This window comes from Corvus hawaiiensis, chromosome 5, assembly GCF_020740725.1.
Source record: "Corvus hawaiiensis isolate bCorHaw1 chromosome 5, bCorHaw1.pri.cur, whole genome shotgun sequence".
Classification (NCBI taxonomy): domain Eukaryota; kingdom Metazoa; phylum Chordata; class Aves; order Passeriformes; family Corvidae; genus Corvus; species Corvus hawaiiensis.
In genome coordinates, this window is record NC_063217.1 from 45765183 (window position 1) to 45783073 (window position 17891).

The 17891-nt window shown below is 55.3% G+C and overlaps 1 protein-coding gene across 2 annotated transcripts; it reads right to left on the reverse strand.

Moving 5' to 3' along the window:
• Positions 1-3341: 3341 nt before the first annotated feature.
• Positions 3342-17632, reverse strand: PITX2 (paired like homeodomain 2). Of its 2 annotated transcripts, XM_048305137.1 has the most exons (5): positions 17528-17632; positions 15194-15249; positions 7364-7627; positions 6460-6665; positions 3342-4645 (listed from the first exon to the last, which is right to left on the reverse strand). In XM_048305137.1, exons 2-5 carry the CDS (start codon positions 15237-15239, stop codon positions 4082-4084), a joined length of 1080 nt encoding a protein of 359 aa, XP_048161094.1. In that variant the 5' UTR covers positions 15240-15249; positions 17528-17632; the 3' UTR covers positions 3342-4081. The 2 variants fall into 2 exon arrangements, with proteins under 2 accessions (XP_048161094.1, XP_048161095.1); XM_048305138.1 differs by lacking the exon at positions 7364-7627.
• Between the last annotated feature and the right edge of the window lie 259 nt (positions 17633-17891).

Below are 17891 nucleotides of genomic sequence, written 5' to 3' on the forward strand. Positions count from 1 at the left end.
CGCGTACCAAAGCAGGCATTTAGCAAGGTAAATTATAGGCCCCGAAAAAGCGTGTTAGCGCCAGTGCTGTGAGCCGGGCCCCTGTCCTCCCTCCTTGTCTTAAGCCGGGATGTGAGACCCCCCCTCCACGCCACTCGCACACCCCCCGCAACCCTGTCCGCGCCGGCGGGGGAAGGCGGGCTGCAAACCTGCAAGTGCCGTCGCCCCCGCTCCACAACGGAGCATTATTGAAAGAAAAAAAAATGCCTCCGAAAGCAGTTTTATTGAAGGAAAAAAAAAAAAAAAAACAACAACAAACCCTTCCCCGGGCTCAGATGTCAACTATTTTCCCAAGGAAGTTACTTCCCTCCAAAAATGCTAATGAATCTCTAAGGAAAAAAAAAGTTCTTTTTTTTATAGGTAGAAACAACTGTATAGGTATGTAAAGATCGATATCTCGCTGGTTTGGGAAGGCACACGCGGATGAGCACTCACGTACTAAAAACAAAGCAAGTAAAGGACAATGGGAAGCACAGACAATAATCAAAAGGAGATACATCCATATCTGAGCGTCATTTTGACCTTTGCGAGGCGAGGCACTCCGATCTGACGGCCAGGGACTCGCGCACGCCGCCAGTTCAAAGTGCGGGAAGGCACCGTCCGAAAACAAAAGAACGGAGCCGCACCGGGACACGGGCCCGGGGCCAGTGCGGGGACAGGGAGCCCGGGAACCCCCGGCCCCGGCTGGAAGGGGCGCGCTCCCGGCGCCGCTCCGCGGCCGCGGCCGCAGCACCGATCGGGGGGTGGTGGGGGCTGCGCGGGCCGGCAGGACTGTGGATTGGGATGTGGATTGGGATGTGGATTGAGAGGCAGACGGCGCTGCCCGCTCGCACGCCCCGCGCGGGGGGTTGCGCAGCAGGCAGCCTGAATCGGCCTTTCCGAGGGTCGAGGGGGGTGCGAGGGGGTGTGAGCCCCTTGTTTAACCATTCTCCCCCCCACTTCTGCAAATAGATATTTTGCAAATTCCCCATTTCGTTGTGGCTCTTTCTCTCCCTCTTTGCGGCCTCCATTCTTCCAGGTTCACACTGCCACCGCCGATAAGGAGAAGGAAAGCCCCCGGAAAAAAAAAAAAAAATGAAAGAAAAAAAACCCCACCACGACCCAAGATTTTGATTTACGACCTAATCAAAACATTATATCTTTGGTCAAGTGGCGCAGAAAAATGATGACCCTCAAGGCTTCAGCTAGGGGGAGAAAGAGAAATTCAGATTACTCTCGGAGTGATTTATGTCCTCTCTGAGCGGTCACGTTGATTTTTCATCGTTTGAGCCATTACACAGTAGACTGAAAAACTCTGATCCAATTTTTTTTTTTTTTTTTTGGTCCGGAATCGGTATATATTATTCTTCTAAATGTATATGCATATACTATGTATTATATATCTAATATTTCTCCACGCACACACATATTCTAAATATATATATATATCGACATTTTATATGTATATATATATATTTATATTTATAAGAGAGGACTATAAATAACCAAAGCTACCGAGAAGAAACGAGAGCCGAAAAAAGCGTGTAAAATACCGTGCCGAAACCCGCAGCGATCCGCTCGCTGATTTCCAAGCCCGTCCCGCCGAGAGGGTTTGGGCAGAAAAGCTCTCTCGTTTCTCCGGCTCCCCCGATCCCCGAGGGGGGCTCCCGGGCTGCCAGCCCTTCGCCGCCGTCACCCTCAGACCTTTCGCCCGCAGCCCAGTGAGGAAGAGGAGGAGAAGGAGGAAAAAGGGGACATTTTTGGCAGCTCCTGGCACTCACCGGGTGAGGTGTTGACACGGTGCGAAAAAACCGAGGGGAGCGGCGTTGGGTCGGGGAGGCGGCGAGGCCGGACAAGAGGGGGGGCGGCCTCCCGCCTCCCCCCGTCCCAAGCACGGAGGTTCTTTCTCTCCATCGACCCCCTGGCAAGAACACACGGAGGAAAAGAAAGCAGAAAGACGCGTAAAATACTAAAATAATTTTAAAGCCCCCAACCTCGCAACAAAATGAGAGAGATGAAAAAAAAATCTAATAAAAATGTGATGAGGAAGGAAAAAAAGGGGGGAAAGAAAATAAAAATAAGGGGTGTTAAAAGGAAATAAAAAATGAGGGGGGGGGAAGTGGAGGTTGGGGTTTGCCCACACTGCAAGTGGACCCACGGGAGAATACCCTGATTTCGTGTGGAGGAAGCATTTTCCTCGTGGGAAAGCGCGGAGCGCTGACCTCTCCCCTCTCCCTCTCTTCTCTACTCGTCTAACCGCTGGGGGGGAAGGACCCCCCTCCGCCGTGTCCGCCCACCCCCGGGCTACCTCGGCAGCTCCTCCCGACCTCACAAAGGCGCTCAACGAGCGCGCAAAGGCCGCTCAAGGAGCAAGCTCGCCCTCACCGCGTAGAATTTCCTCCCTGCCGCCCCCTGCGCCCCTCGCCACTTTACGCGCCTGCGGAATTTCTTCGTGTCTCGATATTCCCGCCGGATCCTGCGGCTGCCCACCCTCTCGGCAGCCCCTCCTCGCCCGCCCGGGGTGTGAGCCGATGGGAGGGCCGAGCAGCAATTCATCTTGATTTGTTTCAATTGTCTGGCAATGGCAAAGTTATAATCCTGTATAATTTCACGAACAAGCAGGTTGAGAATGAATGGGTCAATATTATTTAAAACAAAACACACGAGAGCACGACCTTTCCCTTCAACGACGTGTTGCAGCACGAAGTCGCAGGAAACTCGGGCTAACCTCTCACCCCCCGCGCTCCACGGGGTTGTGGTTATTTGGGCTGCTCTTTGTTTCTCTTCATGTCTGAAAGGGGGATTTGGAAATAGAAATGTAATATTACATGAAGGATCTCCCCGCTAAAGGGAAAGAAGGTGAGCGCAGGGGGCGGCAAAGGGGACAGATTATTTTGAACCGGAGCAGTTTGTTTGCAAGCTGGCTTCTTAAAATTCCCTTTTTTTTTTTTTCCTCTCCCACTCCCTTTTCTTTAATGTAATAAAAGCTTCCTTCACAGCAGGACAAATTTATGCTCGAGATGCAGCAACTTTGTGGCTGGTAATTCTCGAGTTCAATGATGGCAAATAATCCATTTTCTCGGGGCTGCGCAGAGGAAAAAATGGACCCAAGAGATCCAAGTCCCATGTTTCTCTAGTATGCAACGTTAGTACGAGGGATATTTTTTTTTAATGCGGAAAAAAAATGCCAGCATTTATTTGTATTGCAAAAGTACTACCCCGAGTTGCCAGAGAATGAGATCCAGTGTCAACTATCAGTCAATCATGGCAGACTAGTTGCTGCTGCACAGCTTGGCTCAGTAAATAAAAAATCCAGACAGAACTGTATGCTGTATATTTTACTCCCATGAAATAAAACACATTTTTTTTTCATGTTTGCTGAAAAGTAAAACAATAATATTGTACGAAATGTTATACACAGGGCATGTTTTACATTGCAATATCAGAAACATCATTGCATCCACCAGAGGTACTATTCTAAAACTGATATTCACACAATTTTTTAATAATTATATGTTAGAAACATACAGTGTCGCATTTAGTATATACATTCCCTTGCTCGCAAGCGAAAAAATCCTAATCGCTTCTGTGTAACATGCTTTATTTTAAAGCCTAACCTTTTAAAAACACTGTTGTGATATTACTAACAACTGCTTTTATAAAATTAATTTGACATTTCGATATATATACATCCTTTCAGTCATTTTTATGTTAACAATGCTAAACTTAAAAAATAACAAGCTTATAGTAACATTAAAATGTCATATCATATCCAGTCAAACATTTGTCCATATATATATATATATATGTCCTTGTAACTGTTGAAATACTCTTAGTGAAAGAAAGATCTCAGAATCTGTAGGAGGTCCTTTGAAAACAAAGGAACTATCTTATTTCAGTGGTTTCCTCTTTTTTTTTCCTCCTCTCTCTCTTTCTCTTCCTCTCTGCCTCTGATTTTTCCTCCTTTCTTTTTCTCTCTAGTGCCCATTACTTTCTAGTGAAATTCTCAGTCTCTGCGGGAAATGGGGAGGGATTCCCACGCAGTGTTTCCTACTTGGATATTTCACACGGGTCTGTCCACCGCATACTGGCAAGCGCTCAGGTTGGAAGCGGGGTTCTGCACACTGGCATAGCCAAAACTGGAGTGCTGCTTGGCTTTAAGTCTCAGACTCGCCAAGCTCGAGTTACATGTGTCCCTATAAACATACGGAGGTGTTGGAGGAGCATAAGGACAGGCTGGCGTTGGCACTGCAGAATTTAGGGAGGGATTGCTCAAGTTGTTCAAGTTATTCAGGCTGTTGAGGCTGGAGCCGGGCACCCCGGTGACTGCAGAAGGTACCATGCTTGAAGACATACTCATGGAGGATATGGAGTTTGGAGGGGAGAACATGCTCTGAGAAGACAGAGGGTTGACATTCATGGAGTTGAAAAAAGGAAAGCTTTTGGTGGAGAGGGAGGCGGAGGTCAGGCCCTTGGCTGCCCAGTTGTTGTACGAGTAGCCGGGGTACATGTCATCGTAGGGCTGCATGAGGCCGTTAAACTGCGGACCGAAGCCGTTTTTGCAGAGCTCGGCTTGCTGGTTCCTTTCTCTCTTTCTCCATTTGGCTCTGCGGTTCTTGAACCAAACCTTTGGAAACGGGGGGAGAGGGAGGGAGGGAGATGCGAGTTAGTCAGGAACCACCACCGCCGCCGCAGCCCTTTGCAGGTTCTCGGGGCAACAGCCGAGCCTGTCCCTATAGAAGTTATATATAAAAAGGTATACGAATAAATATATATATATTAATATATCTCCACATATATAGGTTCACCTCCTCCTCTGTGGAACCCTGCCCTGGGCCGGGGCAGGGATGCGCTGCCGGACAGCCGAGCATCCTCGGGGCCGCCCGGGTTTAGCAAGGCAGATTCATGGCCGCATCATTCCACTCTTACCACAGCCCCCCCGTCCCCCCTCCCAATCCCCCTGAAGCCCTCCACATAATTTGTGATGCTCTAATTCGCGCCACAGAGGCCAACGCTTCCTTCTTATTCTCTGTCTTGTCTCCTGCCCCCCGCCCCTTCATTTCTCTCTTGGGGTTTCCCCCCCCCCCCTCCTTCTCTCCTGGCTTTTTCCGTACTGAAGCCATCCAGGAAAAATACAAAAGTGCAAAACCGAGAGTAAAACGCCTGGAAACCCGCGGAATATTTAAGGCGATGGTACGGGAAAGGAGGGGGAAGCCAGCAACTAATAAATCGTCGCTTCAGTTTGTTAAAGCTGCAAGTTCCTCTAGCGTGAAAGCTTCCAGAACCGAAAACCACTTTCTAAACAAACTTGTTCGACTGCTCTTTGGGGGGGGGGAAGGGGAGGAAAAAAAAAAGAAGGAAAAAAATCACCATTTAACAACGTGCTAAATGAGATCTAAGGGACCCTCCCCACAGACAATGGGAAAAACGTGCCCTTTCCCAATCCACATCGGGGTGTCTGACCCGTCGGGCAGCCGCCAGCAGCCGCCTTACCGTGTGTATTGAAACCACCGCGGCCCCGGGGTGTTTGTGGTAATCTCCACCCTGGTCGAGTCGGGCGGGGGCCGCCCGGGCACCACGGGGACGGGCCCCGTCTGGAGGCACTGCGCGGACCCATACAAAAACTTCCGCGGAAGCCGCGCCGCCACCAACAGCGCTTCGTGCTCCCGGAGGACACCGGCCTCGGCCGGGCCCCGCTCCCGCCGCCTGGCTGCCCCGGCGCCAGCACCGCCGGCCTGGGGCTGAGAGCCGGCCCCGCTCACTGCCGCCCCCGGTTCTCACTGTCTCGCTTTCCTCAAGCGACCTCGGGGAGAGGATTTATGTGGGATTTCCGAAAATCTGGAGGTTCGGCCCACTTATAGGCTTCTTTTTGTGTGCGTGCGTTGGGGTTTGTTGTTTTTCTTTTTTCCCCCCAGCGCGGCGTTTGCAGGCGAGCAGGACCCGGCCGTGGTATCTCTGCAGCGCCGCGATGGTCCCATAAATCTCAGAGGGGGGTAGAGGGTGGAGAGAGACGCTCGTCGAATTGTGAAACCCAAAGAAATAGAAAATGCAAGGAAGGGCACGTTGGGAGTGCCTCGGAGTGAAGCAAAGGCTCTTGTGTATTTTACATCTTTTTCTCATTAGAGACAGCGCAGGTTGCAGCCTGTTCCAAGTTGCTTTCTTGGCTTATGTTTTCATTAGCGTTTCGATCAAAAGGAGCGGGACGCATTGCACGGTGAGGGCGAAACGTGCAGCAAACCATATTTCAGAGACACACAGAGAGATCCCAATCTGTCTCGCTTTGACAGAAATGTCCTGCTCTGCCCTGCTTTTGTGCAAAGGCTCTGAAGTTTACATACATGCCGAAATCGAAAGCAGCTGCAAACATTTCAGCCCTCCTTCCCTTTCCCAACCCTCCCTGACCCCCGCTGCTCTGAGCCGGGGTGCCGTGTCGGGACTTACCCTAACCCTGGCCTCGGTGAGGTTGGTCCAGACGGCGATCTCCTCCCGGGTGGACATGTCCGGATAGCGATTCCGCTGGAAGGTGGCCTCCAGCTCCTGCAACTGCTGGCTGGTGAAGTGAGTCCTCTGCCGCCGCTGCCTCTTCTTCTTGGAGGGGTCCTCGGGCCCCGCATCCTCGTTCTTGCTCTGTTGGCTCTTATCCTTCTCTGTAAGTGGGGGAAACAAAAAAAAAAACAAAGCGGAAAACGAGGGCGCCTCAGCCTCCTCTCCAGCGGCCGGGCGAAAGCTTGTCCCCAGTGCTACTGGATCCCACAGACTGCCCCGAACGCGACTCGATGCTGTAATGATTAACCCGCGCCGGCCTCCCGCCGCCGCGGCCCCTCCGCGCCCCGCGGACACCCACGGGCGGCTCCTCCCGGTGGAGCAGCCACCGCCGGGACAGCGGGACGGAGCCGCCTCTCCGTATGCGAGCTTTCTGCCTATGTGCATGCATACTACTCTCCCGTCTGCATACACGTAATTCGTTTTATTTGCTTATCTACACCCATATTATTCGCCCGCCTGTAAAAATATTCTTTGTCCGTATATACCCCTATTTGTCCGTCTGTGTCGATATTACTCTCCCATCAACCCCCACGTTATTTGCCGATCTGTATCCATGTAACTCGGATACCAGTATACATGCTGTTCTCCTCTCCTTACACATGTCATTATCTTCCTATACGCCGACACACAGACACCGCACGCGAAAAACCACGAAACGCATCTCGGCCCGGGTGCGGGATGCTCCCGGGCAGAGGGGCGGCGGAGCATCGCGGTCCCCGGGGCTGCCAGCCGGGCCGGAGCAGGACAGGGCGGCGGGGCGCCCGTCGGGCTGGGGTCCCTGCCTCTCACCCCCTCTTACCTGCGGCCTCGGGGCTGGAGGTGTCGGAGATGGTGTGCACCTCCAGCCGGTGCTTGGCGGACTCCAGGGAGGAGCGCGCCTGCCCCGGCGCCAGCGCCGTCGCCATGGTCAGCGCGGGCTGGTGGTGATGGCAGGATGATGAAGAGGAGGAGGAGGAGGAAGGTGAGGAGGAGCACAGCTTATTCCCGGCTCCGAGGCGCTCCAGGCTTAACGGGTCCTTCATGCAGTTCATCGGCAAAAGGACGCCAAAGTCTACGTGCGCGCCTGGGGGGTCGATAGGAGAAGGTGTGCGTGTGTCTATAGGTGTCGGTACGTGTAGGAGGGTCCGCGCAGCGCCCCCTCCGCGGACGCGGAGCAGTCCCGCCGCTCCGGGGGTCAGGGCTGCCGGCCGGGAAGCCGCGCCGGGGCGGGCGACGTTCGACTAGAGCCCGGGAGGCACGGCGAGCCTCGAAGCCCCCGCCGCCTGGGGGGGCGCGGCGGCGGCGACAGGAGAGCGGGCGAGTCCGGTCCTGTAAGAGCCGTCACGGCGACACGGCTGCTCCCCGGCCGGCGGCCCCCGGCCCGCCGCGGGGCTCCGCGGGGCGGGGGCGGCGAGGCGCGGCGGCGCTCCGCGGGGCGCTCCTCTCCGCTGCCCGCGCATGGACCCGCGCTGCGGCCGGCCCCGCACCGCATCAGCTCAGCCGCTTCCCTCTTGGCCTGACATCTTAAACCGGCGGCGGCCTTCCCCGCGCCGCACGTCACCCACCCCGCCCCGCACCGCCCCCGCACCGCCCCTTCACCGCCCGCCCCGCCCCGCCTGCGCCCCGCCCCGCCCGCGCGGCCCTGCGCGCCCCGCGCCGCCCCCCGCTCTCTCCCGGTGATGGGCACACCCGCCCCCCTCCCAAAACCTCCGCCCGGTGTGCCCCGCGGCGGTACTCGCGCCCAGAGAGCCCGGCCTCCGCAGCCGGCTCACGGGGCACCCCGTCGGAGCGGCTCCGAGCGCGTCCGCTCCGCGCCTCGCCGCACTCCCGGACCTGCGGGGGTGAGGAGCGGGGAGCTCGGCACACCCAGAGCCGCTGCAGCAGGGTGGAGGAAAGCCCGTTTCCCTCCTTATGGAGGGGGTGGAAAATAAATGGGACGGGGGCGCGGCCGGTTAGACGGCGGACCTTGTGCTGATAACAGCGACAATTAAACACAAACGACAACAACCTCCCCTCTGAGACACAGCTACGGAAAGCTTCACACCGCGCTCGTAGGTTCACGATCTTTTGTAGCCCCCGCACTCGCCGGCTTCCTGCTCTTCCTCTGACCGCACTGAAGGCGGAGAACACGGGGGAAAAATCCTCTCCTCGGTTCTGCCATTCCCGCCCCTTCCCTGTAACCGGCTTCCCAAAAGCTAGCCCCCAAGGAGGCTTTTCCACCCTGGTTTTGCAACTTACTCGCACAGTAATCTGCGGGACCATTCCCCCCTCTCGGTATGCACCCGGAAGAACCGTCCCGCGCCCCGGGGCGCCCGGAGCAGCCCACGATCCCGCGCCCACGCAAGCCGTTCACAGAGTTTGGCCGAGTCCCACACCGGGCCGGGCGCCGGCATACAAACCTCTCACACCCCTCTCCGAGGTCTGGGGACAGTACTTGACCCCTCGCCCGGCAGTAGAGGGACGGGCTACACTGTCCCGCAGTCCCCGCTCGTGGGACCGCTTATAGCCCCGGAATGAGGCTGCTGCGGTCCCGTGGTTAGCAGGAGAAAGGAGGAGCGGGGCTGTTTCACACGCGTCTAAGGCGGGGACAGGTTGTCCTCCCCTGCTGGTCAGGTCCTCCTGGGGCAGAGGAGCTGTCCCCGAGCCCTAACCCGCAAAGCCGACACTTCCCCGGGGGAGTCGTGGCCGTGGTAGGGATGGGGATTCCGAAGGAGCCCAGGAGCAGAAAATGCAGGTTTATTTCTCTATCTTCAATTTATCTGGCTGGTCACTGGTACTGAAAAGTTACCGAAAGCTTCCTCTTGATGTGGCCTTACACATGCGCATCCCAGCGCCCAAACTTTTCTGTATCCCGTTCCCATCCCGTCCGCCACAACCCCCCCACCCCTCCCTCCCTCAAGGGTCTTCCTTAGTCGCTGATTCTCGTTCGAGGTACGTATCACCCATCGCAATCTTAGTTATCGCTAAACTATACATATTACTTTCGCAGCCTGTTAGTAAAGAAGGTTAAATTAATTTACATTCTGCTCATTATCTGGTGTTTAAATGACGTGTTTTTATCCCTGAGATTTGGCAAAGAATCTCTTTCCTCAGACCCCACAGCGTTTCGATGGAGACAATGCTCTTACATTTGTAGTGGATTTTAATCTGATAAGACTCTAATTTGCTTAAGTCTTTTAAATAGGGGGTTTTAAATGATTCTAGCCGTTTTCTTATTGAATTTCCTCTAATTCCCCCAAGATCATAAAGTATATGTGTAAAGTAAATATTTCCTCCCTTTGCACCGGCAGCAGATGACCTATAACTAAGTCAATATGATTCCAGCTCCATTCTGCACAATTTGTTTACCAATCATATCCCAGTTTCTTCTTAACCTCTCGCTACCTCTGTGGTCCCGCACCTAGAACCACCCCCCCCCCCCCGGCCTTTCCCCACGGCGGGGCCGTGCCAAGACCGCGGGCAGGGGGCTGCCCCAGCCCCGGCCGAGCGGGCGCAGCCTCGCCCTCTCTGCGACGGACACCTGGGAGGGGGCGCTGCCCCTCTCCAGCCCCCACGTCGGGGTTATAACAAGTGTGCAAAGCCCTGGGGAGGGGGAGCCAGAGGGAGAGGTGATATGGTGGTATCTCCTCCTATCCGTTTTTTTTTTCAGACAGGGCAATGCATCCCTGTCGTAGATGACACCCAACACCACTTTTTTTTTTTTTTTTTTTTCCCTTCATTTTTCTTCAGTCATTTTGGGGCAATGCTGGTTTCTTCTGCCGCGACTCGAAACGGAAAGTCCCTCCCGCGTGCGGGGCGCAGAGTGCTTGTTACGCGCTTTATGCCCACTCAGGGCGAGCGCCGGTGCCCGCCGGTGCCCGCCAGCCGCAGCCTCGCCGTCTTGGGACATTTGACGGGGGCAGGCCGTTCCCGGCGCGCTTCCCCAGGGAACGGGGAGAGGAGGAGAAGGGCCCGGCCACCGCACCGCCCTCTTCACACCTTCCCTAGTTCCAGCCCCGCGTCCCACAATCACAGGCAGGGACAGACCCTCCAGCCGCCCCCGCGCCCCGAAAAGGAGTGCACAACACTGGCCCGGGCCCCGGCAGCCCAAAGGGAGAGGCTGTCGGCATTTCCTTACGTGCCTTTGATTAAAACTCCCCCAGCCCGGGCAGGAGGGGAGCTACCACACAGCATTAGTTGTCATGGTGACCATAAATCACGTAAATCCAAAAATACCCACCTATAATCTGAGATGAAGCTTTTATTTCCCAAGTGAAATAATATTTTAAAAGCTGTCAGCCAACCGAAAAACAACCTAATTGTAGTCACCCAGGTAATATATTAGCGGTAAAGGTTTCAATTAAAATGTCAAGTGTTTTAAAATTTTTTTCTTTCTTTTTTTTTTTTTTTTTTTTTTCCTGGTGGAAGCTCCCATCGCCTCTCGGGTTCGGGTCCTGACCACGAAGCCATCCCCGCCAGCTCACCCGTGTACCGGCTGTCCACGCCTGCAGCGTGTGGCTGCTATCTCCAAATAAAACCCCCAAAATATTTTGGGAATTGCTCTCTTCCCCTTTCGCCCTGCACTGCAGGGCCCGTCGGGGATGCGCCCCGGTGGGCTGGGAGGCATCCGCTGCCTGCGAAAAATGGGGCATCGGGGCTGCTCCCTCTCCGCTTCACCTTTTTAATTTCGTGGGACTTTTGGTGTGGTTTTTTCCCCGTTTGTTTGTTTGTTTGTTTGGGGTTTTTGTACGTGTGTGTGTGTGTCTTTTTTTTTTTTTCCCTTCACAGTTTTTTGAGCTCACCCGGGATGCCCGGAGTCCTCCCCGGTGCGGGAGGCGGGAGGGCCGAGAGTAGGACCGGGAGCTGAGCGGCTCGGCTGGGGGTGCCGGAGGGTGGCCAGACCTACTGCGGGTATTTATTTTCCCACTTTTCCTTTATCTCCTCACGAGATCTTTGTTTCTAGGCGTAATACTTTCCTAAATGGATAAATTGGTTCTTATGTAGAGCCTCCAACTAGTCCTGTTGTCTTTTACCTTTGGCTTGTTGTCTTTCGCCTATCTTGGATTACCGGGTATTCTCCTCGATGAAGAGCCATTAATTACCCATTCAGTCAATATTAGGAAGACTACAGAGCTTTTTACATAGGATTAAGAAGACATCAGATTGTTCCGTTAGTATATTCCTACTCACGAATAAGCTTTCGTTATACATTTAGTTTTCCCTGGAGTGAGGCTAACAACTGCTGCATATATTATTCTCAGACGACAACCGCGGAGGGGGAAAATTCTATAAGCGAAGAGCAATAAATAACTTCTAATTTGCGCTTGGCGGGGGGCGCGGGACGAGGCGCGCACTTTCCGCGGCGCCCCGCAGGGCCAGCGCACCAGCGGGGTGCTTGAGCCTCGGATAGCGGACATCCCGGCTCCACGTCTCGGGTCACAATTCCGGGGACAAATTTGGCCACGCTATGTGGAGGGGAGGGTGTCGCTCGGCTCTGCCTGGCGGCCCAGCGGCGGCAGCGACGCTCCGGCTCCGCCTCGGCCCGCCCGCTCTGGCTCCCTCCCGCGGGGGCAGAGGCTGCGCGCCCACCTCGTCCCGGGCTCAAAAAAGGCACCGGCGACCTTTGCTTTGCACGCTGCAGTGCCTTCAAAGGGTCTGAATGGAAAGCTGAATCAGCGTTAGGTTTTAAAGTTTTTGTTTTTGAAAAAGAAATGTTCAGTTACGGAATATTCAGACCAATTTTTTTTTTTTTTTTTTTTTTTTTTTTTTTGGCGGTAGAGTTGAAACAATCCATTTGGAATGCTGAATGGTGATATAAAACGGAATGTAATTTCAACATTTTATGCTGGAAGCTGCTGTTTCAGCAGATTCACCCAGATTATCGATTACAAGGAAGGACTCCCTAAGCAGAATTCACAGACCTAAAAAATCGTATAGATTACATATATCTATATACACGTACACACAAATAGCTTAAGCATCCTTTCCCTGCATAAAAATTATTCAGATAAACCCACCACTGACAACCATTTACGTGTGCCGTGGGTCTGCTGAAGCATGTGCTGAAGTTTTCCTGATTTTGTGGGACTGGTCACCCATCAGCAATATTCCCGTCTCTCTGAAGAAACCTGACACCCTCCGGGCTGCGTTTGACACTCTAGGCTGCAATAATATTTTCATACTTTCCCATTTTCCTTTCCTCGGCGTGGCCACGGACTCGTATCTTCTGGAATAACCCTCCCCCTCCGCGCCCCATTCCCCGCGGGAACCCGGCATGCCGTGTCATTTTGGAGCGTCTCCTACTGAATTTCGTTTCCTCCTTTCGTAGAACCATCGATTTGACCAAACAGTCGCATGTTTTGTTATTAGTGCCAGTGGCTCTAGTTAGCGATCATTCTCCTCGTGGCCACCGACGGTGCCTATCTCGCGAAATTACCTCACCGCCTTCGTAATTTCCAAAGACGAACTGCGACAGAGGGGGTTCCACAATCACCCCTGCTTCCTTCCCCGCCTCCCCCGCCAGCCAGCCCCAAGGATCAGACTTTTTGCAAAGTAAATCCCAAAAGCATGACGTCCTTACGGTCAGATAAGACAAAAATCAACGCGTATCGCGCGATTTTAAGCAAATCAAAGCCAAGACCCAAAAATCCCTCCGGTATCACGAGAAAACACCCGTGATTTCTACGATTTACAGCAAGCCGCCCGAACAGTTCAGGGCGTCTCGGGACTTGCCATTATCCGTCGCACAGAGGCAGGGACTGAGGCAGCACACAGGGTTGGTCCCCACATCTGCAGGGATATATTCCCATATCTGCAGGGATATATCCGTATCCGAGGTCGTCGCGCTTTCCCTTCTCCGTAAATGGGAACGTTTTAATGGTCAGGCAACACCGCGTTGCTTCTTGGACTCGGACGTATATTTTAATTAATGGCATTAAAGGTGTTTAGATAGCAATTTCCCCTGCAGCCCGGCGAGTAAAAAACAGACCGGCTGGTATGGTAACAAGGCAGGAAATTTTGCGTGTACTACAATAATCCAGGTTCATAATTGATGTTTAAGAAAATAACCATTTGTTTCTCGGCAGAGGAAGTTAAAGTTACCATGTCAGGGAGCATATGTGGATATTACTTTTATAAATACTTAGTCGAATAAAGCTGACTTGGAAGGGGCTCATAAATTTATTATATCAGAAAGGTCCCCACTTTCCCATTAGATCGTGCTAAGGGCTTTGATTAAGACCACCTGTTCATCAGGAAGAAAAGGCAGGGGAGGGTAAAAAGGCCTTTCTTATTTGCAAACCATATATAAAGCAATGTCACCCTTCCTTTCCACATTATTTAACACTTATTACTGGCCGAGGGAAAAAGTGCCAGACTCTGGTAAAGCCTATTTGTGCACAATTTAATATCGTGTATGTTTCCGGGATTAAAAATTATCGGCTCGTAATACTTTGGCGTTTGGAATTACCCCGGATTTTGCTCGCTAACCTTCCCTTAGCCTAAGCGTTTCTTCTTCTAGGGGTTTTGATGTCCAGCTAGCAAATCCTGTTTAAAGTCCCCGGGGGCGGGTGGACTCGGGAAGGGGACGTGGCCTCTCCTGAAATCATTGGATGTTATTTGAGAAATAGCGAGCTGTTTGGCCAAACAGGGTTAATACAGTATTCTTACAAGGAAGTGTTTAACCACGAGACCAGGAATACGTGCATTATTAATTCACTCTAGTTTCCTGTATTATTAATTCAGGTTAATGTATTTTATTTAAACAAAATTACGTTTATCTTGGATTAAACAGTCTCTCGAAATACAGAGCGCTTGTTTTCTTCTTTGTAATATGTTTGCATTGCTGTTTTTCTTTACCACCCTTCGGGCTCGCCTGTCAGACCCCCTGAAATGGGCAAGGGAAGAGAGGCAGGAGTTCGCTCTGCCTGCAGACGCGGCGCTGTGGGGGTGCCTACCTCTGGGGGCGGGAGAGGGCTGGCGGCTTGTTTACGGGCGAGGGGGTGGTGTCAAAAAATAGAAAATAAAAATAAATACGAGAGCGACGCTGCGGATGTCTAAACGGCGCGCTGACAGCGATGCTTTTTTGGGGGACACGCGCTGGCGGCGGGAGTTGATGCGCGGCTGCAGCCGCGGGGGTGCGCGCACCCCCTTTGCCCTTTCCCTTCCCTCTCCCGCGGCCGCGCACCTCCAGGCGCAGGCGGCACCCGGCGCCCAGCGCGCCGCCGGCGGGCAGCAGAGGGCGCCCTGGCGCCGCGCAGGCGGGCCCGACCAGGCGCTGCCGCCGCCGCCCCGCAGCGCTCCCGCGGAGCGGCGCGGAGGGGCCGCCGCGTGTCACCGGCACCGGGGGGCGGCCGCTCGGACACCGTGCTGCCGGCGGCCTCCGCGCCGCCCTCCGGCGCCTCGCTGATCTCCCCCTTTGGATGTCCGCCTTCCCAGAAAAAAGTCGCTCGACGGCGGGGGGCTACACCCCTGGGGACGGGGACACGGGCCAGGGGGGACAGGGAAGAGGTAACTGGGTGGGTGGGTGGTCAGCGCCCGACGCTGCGCAGCCCTTCGCGGAGGCGGCGCCGCTTTCCGGGGGCCGGCCCGCCTGGCTCCACACCCGCGCACCGCTCCGCACGGCAGCAGGGCAGCTGTGCCTCCGGCCCGGCGCGCTGGTGGTGTCTCTTACCTAGCTGAACACAGGCGGAGACAAGTTTGCGGCAGTTGGACTCCATTACCCGTTATCTGCAAAAGATGAAGGCACCGGAGTTTTAAAACAATTATTTTGGGATTGAAAAATACATGCCAAAACCCGAAACCTAGCCGCCCCGGGAGCTACGTCGCAATGATGCGGGCTGGATCCCGCACCTTTCTCCAGTGATATACGCAGAGTGTCCCCTCTCCCTGCGTCAACCTTGGGTCCCACATAAATCACACCACAGGACAGGCGCAAACACCCGTGGCTGTTTCCCAGCCCGTCGGACCGTCCGGCCTCCCTCCACCTCCAGATATTTGGGGACGTGTAGGAGAGTCCCCTAACCTCGTCACCGTGCTCTGCCGCGGGACAGGCGGATCCCGGCGGCAGGGGTGCCGTAGGGCAGCGGGTACCAGCAGCCGCTCCCCCACCGCGGCGGAAGTTGCGCGGCAGCGGCTGCGCCTCCGCGCTCCCCGGCCGCCACCGCCGCCTCCTTCTATCTGAGAGGTCGGGCAGTAAAATCACAGGATTAGTGCCTGATTGAGATGTCTGTTCGTGAGATATTACAAAATTCATTATCACAGCTCTCTACTAACTCGATATGAAGTAACACAGATGGGATTTTATTAGTCCAGGCTTCAAATGTTTACTTATGATAATTTCAGGGGAAATTTGCATGTCACCATCATTTCGGTAATCTTTCTTCTTCTTTTTCGCTTCTTTTTTAATGTCTGGACCGAGCGCATTATTAGCTGGTGCTTAGAAATCCGGCGGCCTGGAGCCGAGGCATGTTTGGGATGAGCAGCGCCAGACGCAGCACCTACCGAGAAGGCCCCCGGCCCTGCCACCCTCTGCCGAGCAGGCAGGATAAGGCCGTGAAAAAAGGGGAGAAAAGGGGGGGGAAATAAAAAAAAAAAAAAGGAAAAGAGGGGGGGTTTAAAGGAAAGGGGAAGGTGCAGTTATCGGGATTCCTCGGGGTCATATCGTGACATGGCGATTTATATTCCCAGCTGAACGACGCCAGAGAGGAACTCTGCTCCCTCCAGCAGCCGGGCCTAGCACAGAGCAGTGCCTAAATTAATCGGGAAGGTGATTAAGAGAACCTTAATTCTTCGCCGATGGTCCTTATTTCGGGATCGGTCTCCGTCAAGATTAGTCCTGCGTGACAAATGCCCTCCCTCGCGGCCTGCCTCTACGGCTGATTTATCTCACGAGTGGGTACACACAGCTCCCCCCACGTACACGCACCGCCACCGACGGGAAGTTTTTCCTCTCTATTGAAATGCCGGTCTCCTCGGAGAAAAGTGCCTCTCTCGGACGAATTATTATTCCTTCCTCGCCCGTATTGCTCCTTTCCCTTTCTCCTCTCCGTATCCTCTTAATTTTTGTTGCAAGGCACTTCGCAGCACGGGGCCAAGGGGAGCGTTTTCCCATTGTCTCCAGCCCGGCGACTCAAACGAAAGCAACTTCACTTGTTTTTCCACTTCCCCTTCTCCGAGTACCCAGATTTAAATACCTCCGAACCTCTGCGCGGCCCACAGCCCCAGCAAACGCACCAGCCGTGAGACCTTCCCTTTCTCCACGGCCGGGCCCTCTCAGCAGCAACCTGCTCGGAGCAACTGCAGAGCGCGGACAGGAAAGAGGTGTCACACCGGATTAATTTTTTTTTTTTTTCCTTATGGGTATCTATCACTCTTCCTTCGGAAAAAAAAAAAAAAAACACAATTCCCAAAAAACTGGAGTCGCCTGGCAAGGATCTCAGCACCGCCTGAAATGCTGTGGTCCGTGATTTTGGCGGGAGGCTTTCCGCCAGAGGCCCGCGGCCGCTGGCTCTCAAACGAAAGGGGGTTTCGTGCGGGGCCTACCCTCCGCTGTGCCCGCGGGGCAGCCGTGCCCCGCCGCTCTCTCGCTGGCGGTGCTGGTGGGTCCCAGCCGCAGACCCCGCCGCCGGCACGGCAGACCCGCCCGCATCGCTTTTGGGCGGCCCGAGCCCGTGCCGGCGCCGCTGCCGCCCCCCCGCCCGGGTCCGCGTCTCCGCGGCAGGAAGGCGCTGCCTGCGCGGCCGGTTCCTCGGCGCCCGCCCCGCCGGGGGAGGTGGGGACCAGCACGGCGGGCAAGCGGCGCGGGGGCAGCGCTCGCGTCCCTCGCTGACAGCCCTGCGGGACGGGCCGCAGCCGCCCGGGAGGACATCAGCAACCCGAGCCCGCAGGACCCTGCCCAGCCGGCCCGCGATACCACCGCTCGTCCCGGGGTGCGCAGAGCCTGGACCTGCCGGGTTCGTAGCCCCGCGCCCGTCCCGCCGATACCCCCCGAGCCTTCCGCACTCACCGGGGCCGGTTGCGCTGCTCGCCTCGCTGCTCTCGCTGCTGGTGCCTGTGGCTGGCGGGGGCGGCGGGGCCGCGCCGGGCTCCTGCGCTGGCTGCGGGGCCGCGGAGCCGCCGCTGGCTCCCTCCTTCCCCGGCCCTCCCGCGCCCCCGCCCCGCCCCGCCCGCCTCCCCGGGCCCTGACGTCACACAGGCTCCGCCGAGCGCTCCCCGCCGCCGCGGGGCCGGGCCGGGCCGGGGCGGGCGGCTCCGCGGCTCTCCGCGGGCACGGGCGCAGCGGCGGCGGTGGCAGCCCCCGTCCGCGAAGGGGGCAGGGGGCAGGAGGAAGGACAAAAGTCGGCGGAGGCGGCGCGGCGGCGGGCTAGGTA

Coding starts and splice junctions, on each gene's coding strand:
- PITX2 (XM_048305137.1), bottom strand. CDS start 15,239: ATGGAGTCCAACTGCCGCAAACTTGTCTCCGCCTGTGTTCAGCTAG. Junction 6,666..7,363: donor CTCCAGCCCCGAGGCCGCAG/GTAAGAGGGGGT, acceptor CCCCACTTACAG/AGAAGGATAAGAGCCAACAG. Junction 4,646..6,459: donor TCACCGAGGCCAGGGTTAGG/GTAAGTCCCGAC, acceptor CCGTTTCCAAAG/GTTTGGTTCAAGAACCGCAG.